This window comes from Thamnophis sirtalis, unplaced genomic scaffold (assembly GCF_051295495.1).
Source record: "Thamnophis sirtalis isolate CommonGarterSnake01/CBP01778 unplaced genomic scaffold, rThaSir2_p1.2 scaffold_4, whole genome shotgun sequence".
NCBI classification, from domain to species: Eukaryota; Metazoa; Chordata; class Lepidosauria; order Squamata; family Natricidae; genus Thamnophis; species Thamnophis sirtalis.
In genome coordinates this window covers 123,896,050-123,909,728 of record NW_028261384.1, presented here as the reverse complement: position 1 = coordinate 123,909,728, position 13,679 = coordinate 123,896,050, and the positions used below count along the sequence as shown (strand labels likewise).

Below are 13,679 nucleotides of genomic sequence, written 5' to 3'. Positions count from 1 at the left end.
AGGTAGTAACTGCTTCATGGTTAAGTGGTTTCACTGGGTTTTCCAACTCTTCTCTACAGAATCCTTCTCTTTAGGTCCATCCATTTACCAAATTCCCAGGATGAATCCTTGGGTTTCTCTCAGGAGGCCTTGTTAGAGAACAAAATTCCCTCCTACCTCTAAAACCTCTGATCCTCTAGGAGTCAACTGATTTTAAAGGTTCCTTCACAGCATTTTTTATTGGCTGAAGCAAAATGTCTGCATGTATGAAATACATATTGCAGAAAAAAGGATAGATGAAGACTCATGTATGGCACAGAGAGTTTTGAGACTTTGAATTTCCAGTGGATATTAGTACATCTCCATTTTTCCAGAAGGCAAAATATTCCATCCTTCTAAAACTATAAGAAAAAAAATCAGAAGTAAGATTAATATTTACTACTTTCCCTAGGGTCACATTCGGTGGGTTGGTTATTCCTGTTGGGCAGCATTGTTGAAAATTTTATTCATCTATTTCACTAATTTCAATATAAGGAAACAGGATCTTGAGTTCGAGGATAACAAGCTTTTTCCTTTTTAGGTATTGTTTGATTCTTTCTTTAATAATCCTTGTTACAGCCTAAGTAAGTCCTCGGACTTACGAATGACAGCTCGGCAGCTGCCAGGCGCGCCTTAGCCAATCAGGCGTGTCTGCAAGTTGCCGGGCTGTCATACGCGCGGCTATTGGTCCATCCATCTGACAGCTCCATATAAAAAGCTGTCAGACGGAGGAAGGGTGCCGGTCTACCTCTGTTCTTCATTCTTGCCTGTAATAAAGGAGTTTGACTTACGGTTACCTCAGACACCTCAGACTGATTCTTCCGCCGATCTAACAATCCTCTTGTATTCTCAGGCTTCCATCTGGATGAAAAAAGACAACCAATCCTGTTTGAACGAGATTGTCCTTCTAGGCTTCTCAGATTTTGAGTCCATGCAAGGGCTTCTCTTTTGCCTGGTTCTAATGTTCTACTTGATGACTTTGATGGGCAACAGCCTGATTTTGATCCTCATCACCCTCAATCCTATCCTCCACACCCCAATGTATTTCTTCCTCTGGAACTTGTCCTTTTTGGAAATTGGCTACACCTCCACCACCACCCCAAAGATGCTAGTGGATTTGTTATCAGACAATCAGACTATATCCTTTTGGGGCTGTGGGTGTCAAATGTGTTTCTTCATACTCTTTGGTCTCGCTGAATGTTGTCTTCTTTGTGTCATGTCGTACGACCGCTATGTTGCCATTTGCAAACCCTTGCAATACCCGTATATCATGAAATACAGGAAATGCGCTAAGCTTGCTGCTCTGTCATGGGCCATTGGTGCTTTTGTGAGTTTGGGACAATCTATTTCCATCTTCACACTTCCCTTCTGTGGATCAAACGGAATCAGCCATTTTTTCTGTGACATTAAGCATGTTCTAAAATTGGCTTCCACAGACACCTATAAGGATAAACTGGCCAGTGCCATACTAACTGCTTTAATTATCTTGACACCCCTTTTGCTCATCCTTTTTTCCTACATCCTCATCCTCTCCACGATTCTCAAGATGCCTGGGGCCAAAAACAGGCGCAAAATATTTTCCACTTGTTCCTCACATCTCACCGTGGTCTGCATTTTCTATGGAACCTGCATTGTTACCTACATTCATCCCAACTCAGAATATTCCATGGACAGTAGCCGATTCCTTGCCCTGCTCTACACAGTGGTGACCCCAAGTTTAAATCCCATCATTTACAGCTTGAGGAATAAAGAGATGAAAGTGGCTTTCAAGAAAACTGTAGCAAGGAAATAGATCCTCTTTATGGGGTAATACAAGTAGATCCATAGCTTTTTATTTGTATTTATTAGTTTGCCAAATATGTACAAGATAGCAGCTATAAATATCAACCTGGATATAAACAAAAGAAATGAAGACAAAAAGATGAAGACAGTAGGACAGGGACATTAGGCATGCAAGTGCGCTTATGCACACACACACACCCCTTTACGAATCTCTTAGGAATGGGATGAGGTCCACATTAGACAGTTTAAAGTTGAAACTATGAAGGTTTGAGGATGTAACAACCGAACCAGATAGAGCATTCCAGGCATTGATCACTCTGTTACTGAAGTCATATTTTCTGCAACAAACTTTTCAGAGGTTTACTTTGTTTGTATCAATTGTTTGCCCATGTATTATTGAGGTTGAAGCTGAAGAAGTCATTGGCAGGTAAGGTGTTGTAGCAGACAATTTTGTGTACTATGCTTAGATTGAACTGTAGTTCCAGATTGTCCAAGACCAAAATTTCAAGTCTGGTGGCATAAGGTATTCTATTGTGAGTAGAGGAATGGAGTACTCTTCTCATGAAATACCTCTGGACCTGCTCAATCGTATTAATGTCTGATGCCTAGTGTGGATTCCAGGCAGACAAGCTATATTCGAGAATTGGTCTGGCAAAGGTTTTATATGCCCTAATTAGCAATACAATGTTCCTGGAGAAAAAGCTTCGCAAAATTAGGTTAACAACTCTTAATGCATTTTGGCAAAGCTATTACAGTAGGCACTGGGGCTTAGATCATTTGAGATGAGTACTCCTAGGCCCTTGACAGAGTAGAGGTCGTCTACGAGGTCATTTCCGTCCAACTTGTATTTGGTGTTTGATATATTGTCAGCGGTGTTGAATAATTTTATGTCATCAGCGAAGAGGATGCAGCTGCTTTTAATATGATCGCATAGGTCGTTGATGTAAAGCAGAAAGAGTGTAGGTCCTAGAACGTTGCCTTGGAGGACATCACTCATAACTGGTGCTAGATTTGATAGTGCACTCCCTGTTTTGGCTACTTGTTGCCTGTTTGATAAGAATGCAACTATTCATTTGTGTAGGGATCCAGAAATGCCGTAAGAACATAGTTTTAACAGTACTTTCTTGTGCACCGCTGAATCAAAGGCTTTGCAGACATCTATGTAAATTGCATCTATAGCTTTTCCCTCGTCAAAATATGTGGTCCAAATGCTTCTGCAATGTAGGAGTTGCAAATTACAGGGCAGTTTTTTTATGAATCCAAATCACTTGTTAGAAAGCAGGTTGTTTGTCTCTAGGTGGAGGGTGATGGATTGATTTATGATTGATTCCATGACTTTACAGTTTGATGTTTTCAGCACAATGTGACTGTTGTGCACATATTTACGGGTTGCAACACACTTCTGAGGATACCAGTGGTAGATTGCATCCTTTACAGCAAAATGACCCAGAAGTGTAATAAATTTATTCAAAGAAATGGAGAGTCCTGAAGGGCAACCTAAGTTCATTACTGTAGTAGAATTCAAATAAAATATCCCAGCTGCATGCAGAGCATACAACCATAGAGTGCACACCCAGAGCGGCCAGTGCCAAAAGATTCAGGTTGGAAGCTGTGGAAAAAGCCAGGCTGGAATGGCGGCAGCGGTGGTGCCCTGGATCCATAATGAGAGCTGGGCCATGCATTGGGAGGTGGGGGAGCGAACGTGGAAGAGCCGCTTATGCAACCTCCCACTCCAGCTGTGCAGAACGTCATTCACTGGTATTTGGAAGGCGCCAAGCCATGGGAGCCAGGTGGCAGCAAACAGGCACTCACGTGACTTGGCGATACCCCTAGGTCAGTGAATGGTGCTGTGCCGGGCTACAAAGGAGGTTTGCCAGGTGGCTGCTCATGACCATGGTCGCTTCAGGGGCTGTTGTGTTGCGCTGCTGTGACAATGCTTAATAATGTTTAATAAAAACTATTTTTTTATTTTTTTAAAAAAGGATGACAAGCCCATTTTCTTGTTAGGTATTGTTTGATTCTTTCTTTAATGATCCTCGTGTGTTCTCAGGCTTCCATCTGGATGAAAAAAGACAACCAATCCTGTTTGGATGAGATTGTCCTTCTAGACTGCCTGTATCGAGATTTCTTTACTTAATGGATATTTACATGGTAGAATTGAGTTTCAAATAACATTGATTTCGTTGTCTTGGGTGACATCTATTTTCACCCTTCCCTTCTGTAGGTTGAATAGAGTCAGCCATTTTCTCTGTGATCTTATGCCTGTCCTGAAGCTGGCTTCCACCAATACCTACAAAAACGAAGTGGCCATTGCCATACTAACTGTGGTGTTTTTTCCTGATGCCCATTTTGCTCATCCTCTTTTCTTACATCCTCATCATCTCCACTATTTTCATGATTCCAGGGGCCAAGAGCAGGCAGAAAGCATTTTCCACCTGTTCCTCTCACCTCATTGTTGTCTTCCTTTACTATGGCACCATCACTGCTGCCTACATTCATCCCAACTCAGTGTATTCCATGGATAGCAAGAGATTCTTTGCATTGCTCTACACAGTAGTGACCCCAAGCTTGAACCCCATCATTTACAGCTTGAGGAACAAAGAGATAAAAACTGCTTTCAAGATATCTGCAGGAAGGGATTGGGTCTTCTCTAGGTAATAACCAATTGCATGAGTTGGTTTCATCTCTTCAACAGATCACCTTCCCACCCATACATATGTAGGGATAGAATAAACTCTAGAAAATGTCAATGACTGACATTACCATTAAATCTGAAATGACTTATATCTGAAGATATTTATTTGAATAAGGAAAGAGCCCTCCCCCAAAAGAAACTTATTTTATTTTTATTTATTTTTCTGATAGAATACAAGTACAAGTTCTCTGTCCACTTTCTTAGTAGGAAGGCTGATGGACAATTCAAGCTATGTACAGTCAGTGTAAAACTATAACGATGCAGTGGCTCAGTGGCTAAGATGCTCAGATTGTTGATCAGAAGGTCAGCAGTTCAACTTGTCGCTCCTGAGGAAGTGGACAAGGCCATGGGAGCGGTGAGTGCCTCCACTTGTATACTGGACCCGTGCCCCTCCTGGCTGGTCTCGACCAGCAGGGAGGTGACATGTGGCTGGATCCAGGGGATAGTTAACACCTCTCTCCGGGAGGGATCCTTCCCGCTCCTCCTAAAGGATGCGGTGCTGAGACCCCTCCTGAAGAAGCCCTCTCCGGACCCAGCAATTTTAAGTAACTATCGTCCAGTCTCCAACCTCCCCTTTGTAGGGAAGGTTGTTGAGAAAGTGGTGGCCTTTCAACTTTGGCGGTCCTTGGATGAAACCGAATATCTGGATTCCTTTCAGTCCGGTTTCAGGCCTGGTTACAGCACGGAAACTGCTTTGGTCGCACTGATCGGTGATCTCTGGTGAGCCAGGGATAGAGGTCACTCCTCTATCCTAGTGCTCCTTGACCTCTCAGCGGCCTTCAATACCATCGACCATGGTATCCTTCTGCAACGGTTACGGGAGGTGGGAGTGGGAGGCACCGTCCTACAGTGGTTCTCCTCCTACCTCTCGGACAGGACGCAGTCGGTGTTGGTAGGAGGGCAGAGGTCAACCCATAGGCCCCTCAACTATGGGGTGCCACAGAGTTCGGTCCTGTCCCCCTTCCTATTTAACATCGACATGAAGCCCCTGGGTGAGATCATATGATGGCACAGGATTAAATACCACCAATATGTGGACGACATGCAACTGTATCTGTCTGCCTCGTGCCAACTCAGTGAAGCAGTAGAAGTGATGTGCCAGTGCTTGGAGGCTGTAAGGGTCTGGATGGGAACGAACAAGCTTGCACTCAATCCCGACAAGACCGAGTGGCTATTGATGCTCCCTCCCAAAAATGGTCCAGATATTCCATCCCTTAGCTGGGGGGGTGAAATCATATGCCCCTCAGAGAGGGTTCGCAATTTGGGAGTCCTTCTGGATCCACAGCTGACGTTAGAACATCACTTGTCGGCTGTGACCAGGGGGACCTTTGCCCAGGTTCGCCTTGTGCACCAATTGCGACCCTACCTGGACCGGGAGGCCCTTTGGATAGTCACTCATGCCCTCGTCACCTCAAGACTGGATTACTATAACGCGCTCTACATGGGGCTGCCCTTGAAGTGTGTTCGAAGACTTCAGTTAGTCCAGAATGCAGCCGCGCGAGCGATTGTGGGTGCACCTAGGTACACCCACGTTACACCTATCCTCCGCGAGCTGCACTGGCTGCCCATTGGTCTCCGGACACGCTTCAAGGTGCTAGTCATTACTTTTAAAGCCCTGCATGGCATTGGACCTGGTTACCTGAGAGACTGACTCCTGCCAATTACCTCGCAAAGACCAATTCGTTCACACAGACTTGGCCTTCTCCGGATTCCATCCGCCAGCCAATGCTGGCTGGCGACCCCTCCAGGAGAGGGCCTTCTCTGTTGCAGCTCCGGCTCTCTGGAACGACCTCCCCATTGAGATCCGGACCCTTACCACCCTCCCGGCTTTCCGTAAAGCTACTAAGTCCTGGCTGTTGCGACAAACCTGGGGCTGCTGAAGTATACAGCTCCACTTTAATTGTGAATGTTGTTGTATTTTAAATGGTTGTTTGTCTTATTTATCCCCCTTCCCTTTTTATTGTAAGCCACCCCGAGTCCTTCGGAAGTGAGCGGCATACAAAACCAATAAACAAATGGTTTGAATCCCTAGCACCACTTCCCCCAATCCTAGGGGCTGTAGATCCTCATAAGGAGTTTTTTATATTATACTAGCTGATAACCCATCATTGCCCGGGTATTTATTTATGAGTGGGCGGGGGGGAATGTCCAGACCAACAAACCCTATAATGTGATAGACACAAGGTTTAAAATGTATAAGAAATATTTTGGGGATTCAAACTCGGCTCAGAAATGAAAGAGATAAAAAGGCAATTAATCTTGTCAAAAAAGAAAAAATGTATTTATACTCCTTGTGTGCAGTATTTGCTTGCAGTTAGTGTTAACTATAGTTTTCCCAGTTGCAATGTATGACTGTGAAAGTTGGGCCATAAGAAAGGCTGAGTGCCAAAGAACTGAGGCCTTTGAACTCTGGTGCTGGAAAAGACTCCTGTGAGTCCCTTGGACTGCAAGGCGATCAAACCGGTCAGCCCTAGAGGAGACCAACCCTGACTGCTCTTTAGAAAGCCAGATCTTGAAGATGAAACTTTGGCCACCTAAGGAGAAGGAAGGACTGACTGGAGAAGAGCCTAATACTGGGAAAGATTGAGGGCAAAAGAAGAAGGGAATGACAGAGAATGAGGTGGCTGGATGGAGTCACCAACAATGTTCCCTCTAAGCTGCGCGGGTGCGCGGCCATGCACGTGGCAACAAATCACAGCACAGCAGTTTCCAACTGCCACGCAGTGATCTTTAGCATGATGGACTTTAGTCTGCAGGCAGCTAGGAGGCTTTTTTCAGCTGGGCGGGATAGTTTAGCACCTGGACACAACCAGTGGAGGGTGGGCCTTTGGCCAACAGAAATATGGCCACCTAGGGTTACGATTGGGCTCCCTCCACCTTTGTGTGGCTGATTGACAGGGAGGCCGTTCCCTCCTGGATCAAAATTATTGAGGGGGGAAGCAGTTGCAGCAGCAGCAGCAGCGGGACATGCAGAGTATGCTTCTGTCGTGGTTTGTCAGCTAAGCCCCCATGGCTGGGCTCCCCGCAGTTGGCTCCGCTTCCGAGATGCAGGTGTGTGGGAGGTGCTCGCCACGCAAGCAAGTGGAAACCCAGGCTGGGTTTTCACATGTTATCTGAATCCAGCCTCTGCGTTTGGAGCATTGGGGTTCAAGGTTTTTTCACAGGAAGGGGGAGTCGAGCTGGTGCTCCGCAGATTTTATTTGATTTTATTGCTTGAAAAGAAAAGGAAAATAGAGGCTTCTTGGTCTGCCAAGACCAGAAACTCAAAATCCGGAAAATTAACCTTGGAAAATTAACCTCCGGAAAATTAACCTTTAGGAAAGTTTTGCGCAGATGGAAAAATAGTGTTTTCCAGCGAAAGTTTTTTTCCCTACTTTTCCTAGTTTGCTTTTTTGGCCTCTATTCCTTCTCTTCTCTCCTCTTTTCTTTCTTCCTTTTTTCTTTCTCTTTTTCTTTCCTTCCTTCCTTCCTTCTTTCTTCTTTTCCTCTTTTTCCCTCCCTTTCTTTTTTCGGCCACTTTTTTATCCTTCCTCCCTCCCCTCCCCTTTCTTTTTCTCCTCTTTCCTTTTTTGTCTCTCTGTTTCTTTCTCTGTCTCTCTCTCTCTCCCTCCCTTCCTTCCTTCCTCCCCTCCCTCCTCTCCCCACTTTGTTTGTTTCTTTATGTGTCCCAATTGCTAATCTACATCAGTTGGTAATTTATTCATAACTTGCTAATATCACTGCAGACTATTGGATAGTAAGGGGAAAGTATAAAGCATATAAAGTTATTCATAATATGGATAGAGGGAAGTTTTGATCCTTTTCCCATATAGAATCATCCATTGACCTTGAATACAAGAAGTCCTCAACTTACAGCAGTTCACTTAATGACTAAAGCTACATCAGCACTGGAAAAAAGTGAATTACAGCTGTTCTTTACACTTATGATCATTGCAGCATTCCCAGGGCCACATGATCAAAATTTGGATCTTTGTCAACTGCCTCATATTTATGTTGGTTGCAGTGTCCTGGGCTCATCTTTTGCAACCTTCTGCCAAGCAAAGTCAGCAGGAAAGTCAGATTGACTTAAGAACCAGGTTACTGATTCAACCGCAGTGATTCACTTAACTGTAGCAAGAAAGCTTGTAAAATGGGGCAAAACTCACTTAACAAATGTCTCACTTAGCAATAGAAACTTTGGGCTCAATTATGGAGGTAGATTGAAGACTACGTTTATAGGGATTTGGTTTATAGGGAAATTTCTTTACTTAATGGATATTTACATGGTAAAATTGAGTTTCAAATAACACTGATTTTATTGTCTTGGGTGACATCTATGAAAAGAAATCAGGTTCTCAGGCATGAAAATGTGCTGTTCAAACACTGTACTTTTCCGCTCACACTGAAAAAATATTAGAGGGAACATTGGTCACTGAAGCAGTCACCGTGAGCATAAATGGACTCCAGAGGATGGCAGAGGACAGGAAGGCCTGGAGGAACATTTTCCATGGGGTCATAATGGGTGGGACACGGCTTTGCTACTAACAACAACAACAACAACAACAAAGTGTTAACTCCTTACAGATTTAAAGAAAGACAATTGAACACAAGGTCATCATGAATGTCAAGATCTCCTTCCAGTTAGTAACTGTTTCCTGGTTAAGTGGTTTCACTGGGTTTTCCAACTGTTCTCTACAGAATCCTTCCCTTAAGGTCCATCCATTTACCAAATTCCCAGGATGAATCCTCAGGTATCTCTCAGGAGACCTTGTTAGAGAACAAAATTCCCTCCTGCCTCTAAAACTTCTGATCCTCTAGGAGTCAACTGATTTTAAAGGTTCCTCCACAGCCTTTGATATTGGCTGAAGCAAAATGTCTGCATATATGAAATACATATTGCAGAAAAAAGGATAGATGAAGACTCATGTATGGCACAGAGAGTTTTGAGACTTTGAATTACCAGTGGATATTAGTACATCTCCAGTTTTCCAGGAGGCAAAATATTCCATCCTTCTAAAAGTACCAGAAAAAAAACCAAAAGTAAGATTAATACTTACTACTTTCCCTAAGGGTCACATTCGGTGCGTTGGTTATTCCTGTTGGGCAGCATCGTTGAAAATTTTATTCATCTATTTCACTAACAGCAATATAGGGAAACAGGATCTTGAGTTCGAAGATAACAAGCCTTTTCCTTTTTAGGTATTGTTTGATTCTTGCTTTAATGATCCTCTTGTGTTCTCAGGCTTCCATCTGGATGAAAAAAGACAACCAATCCTGTTTGAACGAGATTGTCCTTCTAGGCTTCTCAGATTTCCAGTCCATGCAAGATCTTCTCTTTTGCCTGGTTCTAATGTTCTACTTGATGACTTTGATTGGCAACAGCCTGATTTTGATCCTCATCACTCTCAATCCTATCCTCCACACCCCAATGTATTTCTTCCTCTGGAACTTGTCCATTTTGGAAATTGGCTACACCTCCACCACCACCCCAAAGATGCTAGTGAATTTGTTATCAGACAATCAGACTATATCCTTTTGGGGCTGTGGGTGTCAAATGTGTTTCTTCATACTCTTTGGTCTCGCTGAATGTTGTATTCTTTGTGTCATGTCGTACGACCGCTATGTTGCCATTTGCAAACCCTTGCAATACCCGTATATCATGAAATACAGGAAATGTGCTAAGCTTGCTGCTCTGTCGTGGGCCATTGGTGCTTTTGTGAGTTTGGGACAATCTATTTCCATCTTCACCCTTCCCTTCTGTGGATCAAATGGAATCAGCCATTTTTTCTGTGACATTAAGCATGTTCTAAAATTGGTGTCCACCGACACCTTTAAGGATGAACTGGCCATTGCTGTACTAGCTGCTTTAATAATCTTGACACCCCTTTTGCTCATCCTTTTTTCCTACATCCTCATCCTCTCCACGATTCTCAAGATGCCTGGGGCCAAAAACAGGCGCAAAATATTTTCCACTTGTTCCTCACATCTCACCGTGGTTTGCATTTTCTATGGAACCCTCATTGTTACCTACATTAGTCCCCACTCAGAATATTCCATGGACAGTAGCCGATTCCTTGGCCTGCTCTACACAGTGGTGACCCCAAGTTTAAATCCCATCATTTACAGCTTGAGGAATAAAGAGATGAAAGTGGCTTTCAAGAAAACTGTAGCAAGGAAATAGATCCTCTTTATGGGGTAATACAAGTAGATCCATAGCTTTGTATTTGTATTTATTAGTTTGCCAAACATGTACAAGATAGCAGCTATAAATATCAACCTGGATATAAACAAAAGAAATGAAGACAAAAAGATGAGGACAGGGACGTTAGGCACGCAAGTGCGCTTATGCACACAAACACAGACACCCCTTTACGAATCTCTTAGGAATGGGATGAGGTCCACATTAGACAATTTAAAGTTGAAACTATGAAGGTTTGAGGATGTAACAACCGAGCCAGATAGAGCATTCCAGGCATTGACCACTCTGTTACTGAAGTCATATTTTCTGCAACAAACTTTTCAGAGGTTTATTTTGTTTGTATCAATTGTTTGCCCATGTATTATTGAGGTTGAAGCTGAAGAAGTCATTGGCAGGTAAGGTATTGTAGCAGAAATTTTTACTATGCTGAAATTGAAATGCAGTTCCAGATTGTCCAAGGCCAAAATTTCAAGTCTGGTGGCATAAGGTATTCTATTGTGAGTAGAGGAATGGAGTACTCTTCTCTTGAAATACCTCTGGACCTGCTCAATCGTATTAAAGTCTGATGCCCAGTGTTGATTCCAGGCAGATGAGCTATATTCGAGAATTGGTCTGGCAAAGGTTTTATATGCCCCAGTTAGCAATACAATGTTACTGGAAAAGAAACTTTGCAAAATTAGGTTAACAACTCTTGGATTTTAAAAAGATTTTAATCTATTACATAGTCAATATCAAGTTGTGTTATTAAGTACTTACATCAATTCATCTTACCATCAACTGCCAAGGAAGGGGGGGGAAGAAAAACCCAGTTATTGGCTCTTCTGCTCTCCATACACCATATTTATACCTTATCCAACACTTTCTTCCCCTTCTCTCTTTCCCCTTTTTGCATTCTGTCTTCCTTCCATCATTTCCTACTCTACTTCCCCTTCCTTTCTCCTTCTACTCACTCCTCCTTATACAGCTCATCTTCCCCCTTCACCCTCTCTCCTATTCCTCTCTTCCTATCTTCGTCTCTGCTCTACTTCCGACTCTTCTACATCCTGTCTTCCCTCCATCATTTTCTACTCTACTTCCCCTTCCTTTCTCCTTCTCCTCTCTCCCCTTACCACTCCTCCTTATACACCTCATCTTCCCCCTTCACCCTCTCTCCTATCCCTCTCTTCCTATCTTTCTTCTCTCCTCTACTTCCCACTCTTCCTCTAATTCACTTGGTGTATTTCAGCTTCTGAGCAAAATCCCTTTTGTGTTGATGGTATTTATAATTCCATATCAATATACATAAAAAAAGAAAAAATAGCAGTATACATGTACACTCATCCATCATCCCTCCTCCAACTTAGTAAACTCCACTCCCTCCCACCCTCCCCACAGCCTCCCCAACCTTCCCCCACCCTGACTTCCCAGAACCAATACAAGGTATAAATCTTTAACAAAAACAGTTTAAGATACACTTAAGAGAAAACATAGAAAGTTAATAACATATTTGAATTGAGCTTAGCTCCTCCTTGCTAGGCTAACTATAAACAATTTGTATCGTTTCTGATCTTACTCATAAACTATCTGAAATTTCCTAGACCCATATTTATTTTGAATATAGTCAATCCATTTTTCCCAGTCTCGTTTACATCTCTCATTTGAATTATCCTTGAGATATGCAAATATTTTAGCCATCTCTGCTAAGTTTGTGGTTTTCAATGTCCATTCCTAGATAGTAAACAAAACTTCCCTCTTCCAGTATTGCGCCATCAACAATCTAGCTGCAGTTATCAAAGGCAAAGTCAAGTTAATCTCTACTTAAATTAGGTTAACAACTCTTGAGGATTTTAAAAAGATTTTAATGTATTACATAGTCAATATCAAGTTGTGTTATTTTTTTACATTGACATCTTTTATTACATTTTCATTTTCCTTTATACAATCACTTAAATACTGTGCAGTTAAAAAAAAGAAGCAATAAACAACTCATAACACTTCTATCCTACATACACCCTTCCTTCTACCCCTCCAACTTTCATTTCTCCCTTCCAACAATCCCCTCTTCTACTTCCCCTCCCCCTCAGCCATTCCTTTCTCCCCTTCCCACCATCTCACCCTTCTTACATTCCCTTCTCACTCCCTCTTAATTCCCCCCTCTTCTTTCCCTCTACATCTCACTTCGGTGTATTTCTAGTATTCATTGGTCTATTTGTTTTGTACTAAAACAAAAGGAAAATAAAAGGAAAAGAAAGAAGAAAAGAAAAACAAAAGGGAAAAAAAAGCAACAGTATCCAAGTGCATTCATTGTTCTGAAAATTGAGTCTATATTTCCACCCTCCCCCCCACCCACCCCCTGAACCCCCCTCCCTGACCCCCTTCCAACTTCCCAGATCCCATTCCCGGCATCGTTCTTTATCAAGCAAAGTCTGGAGTATATTGAAACCAAATAGATTAGAAGTTACAAAATAATAAAAAATAAAAAAAATAAAGAACAAAAAAGAAAAGAATAATAAAAAGAAAAAAGGGGGGAAACCCCCCCCCCCAAGAAAGAAAAGTCAATAAACTCTCTAACATTAAACTCGGCTTCTCATTATTTTTAAAATCTTAAACAATGTCTTTACCCGCTTCCGCATATAAATTTTATACCTCCCATCCTGCCTTTACCCGTGTCCACATATGTATTTTATCCTCATCCATTGCTCCTCTCATATTTACTCCACCCTCGTGTAGACTCTCCAGATAATCTTTCTTAACCTTGTATTCAAATAACAATTTATACAAAAATCAGCTTACATTCTGGATCAAGGTAATCTAATTGAACTTTCACTACCCTTCCATCTACCCCATGCCACCCGACTCCATTCATCCCAAACCACAATCCAAGAAAACTACGATCTCCGCTCTCCTCGCCCCAAAGAATAGATCATGCGCAGTTTAAATTAAGATTCAAACAAGTCTTATATAAGTCCCATACAATATATGTCCAAATTCAGCACCGCTTCTTTCAGTCTCAATATCTCTTCATCG

General features: G+C 42.5%; 2 protein-coding genes across 2 annotated transcripts; both read left to right on the top strand.

The window, feature by feature from the left end:
* Positions 1 to 883: 883 nt before the first annotated feature.
* Positions 884 to 4,458, top strand: LOC148046356 (olfactory receptor 10AG1-like). Its single transcript, XM_087712003.1, is given in 3 exon segments — positions 884 to 1,395; positions 4,028 to 4,130; positions 4,132 to 4,458. Coding segments are annotated over 3 exon segments (942 nt in total).
* A 5,270-nt stretch (positions 4,459 to 9,728) lies between these two features.
* Positions 9,729 to 10,655, top strand: LOC148046355 (olfactory receptor 10C1-like). Its single transcript, XM_087712002.1, has one exon. It carries the CDS (start codon positions 9,729 to 9,731, stop codon positions 10,653 to 10,655), a length of 927 nt encoding a protein of 308 aa, XP_087568128.1.
* Positions 10,656 to 13,679: the final 3,024 nt, after the last annotated feature.

Excerpts from the sequence above, each read along its gene's own strand:
- LOC148046355 (XM_087712002.1), top strand. The coding sequence starts at position 9,729 with ATGAAAAAAGACAACCAATCCTGTTTGAACGAGATTGTCCTTCTAGGC.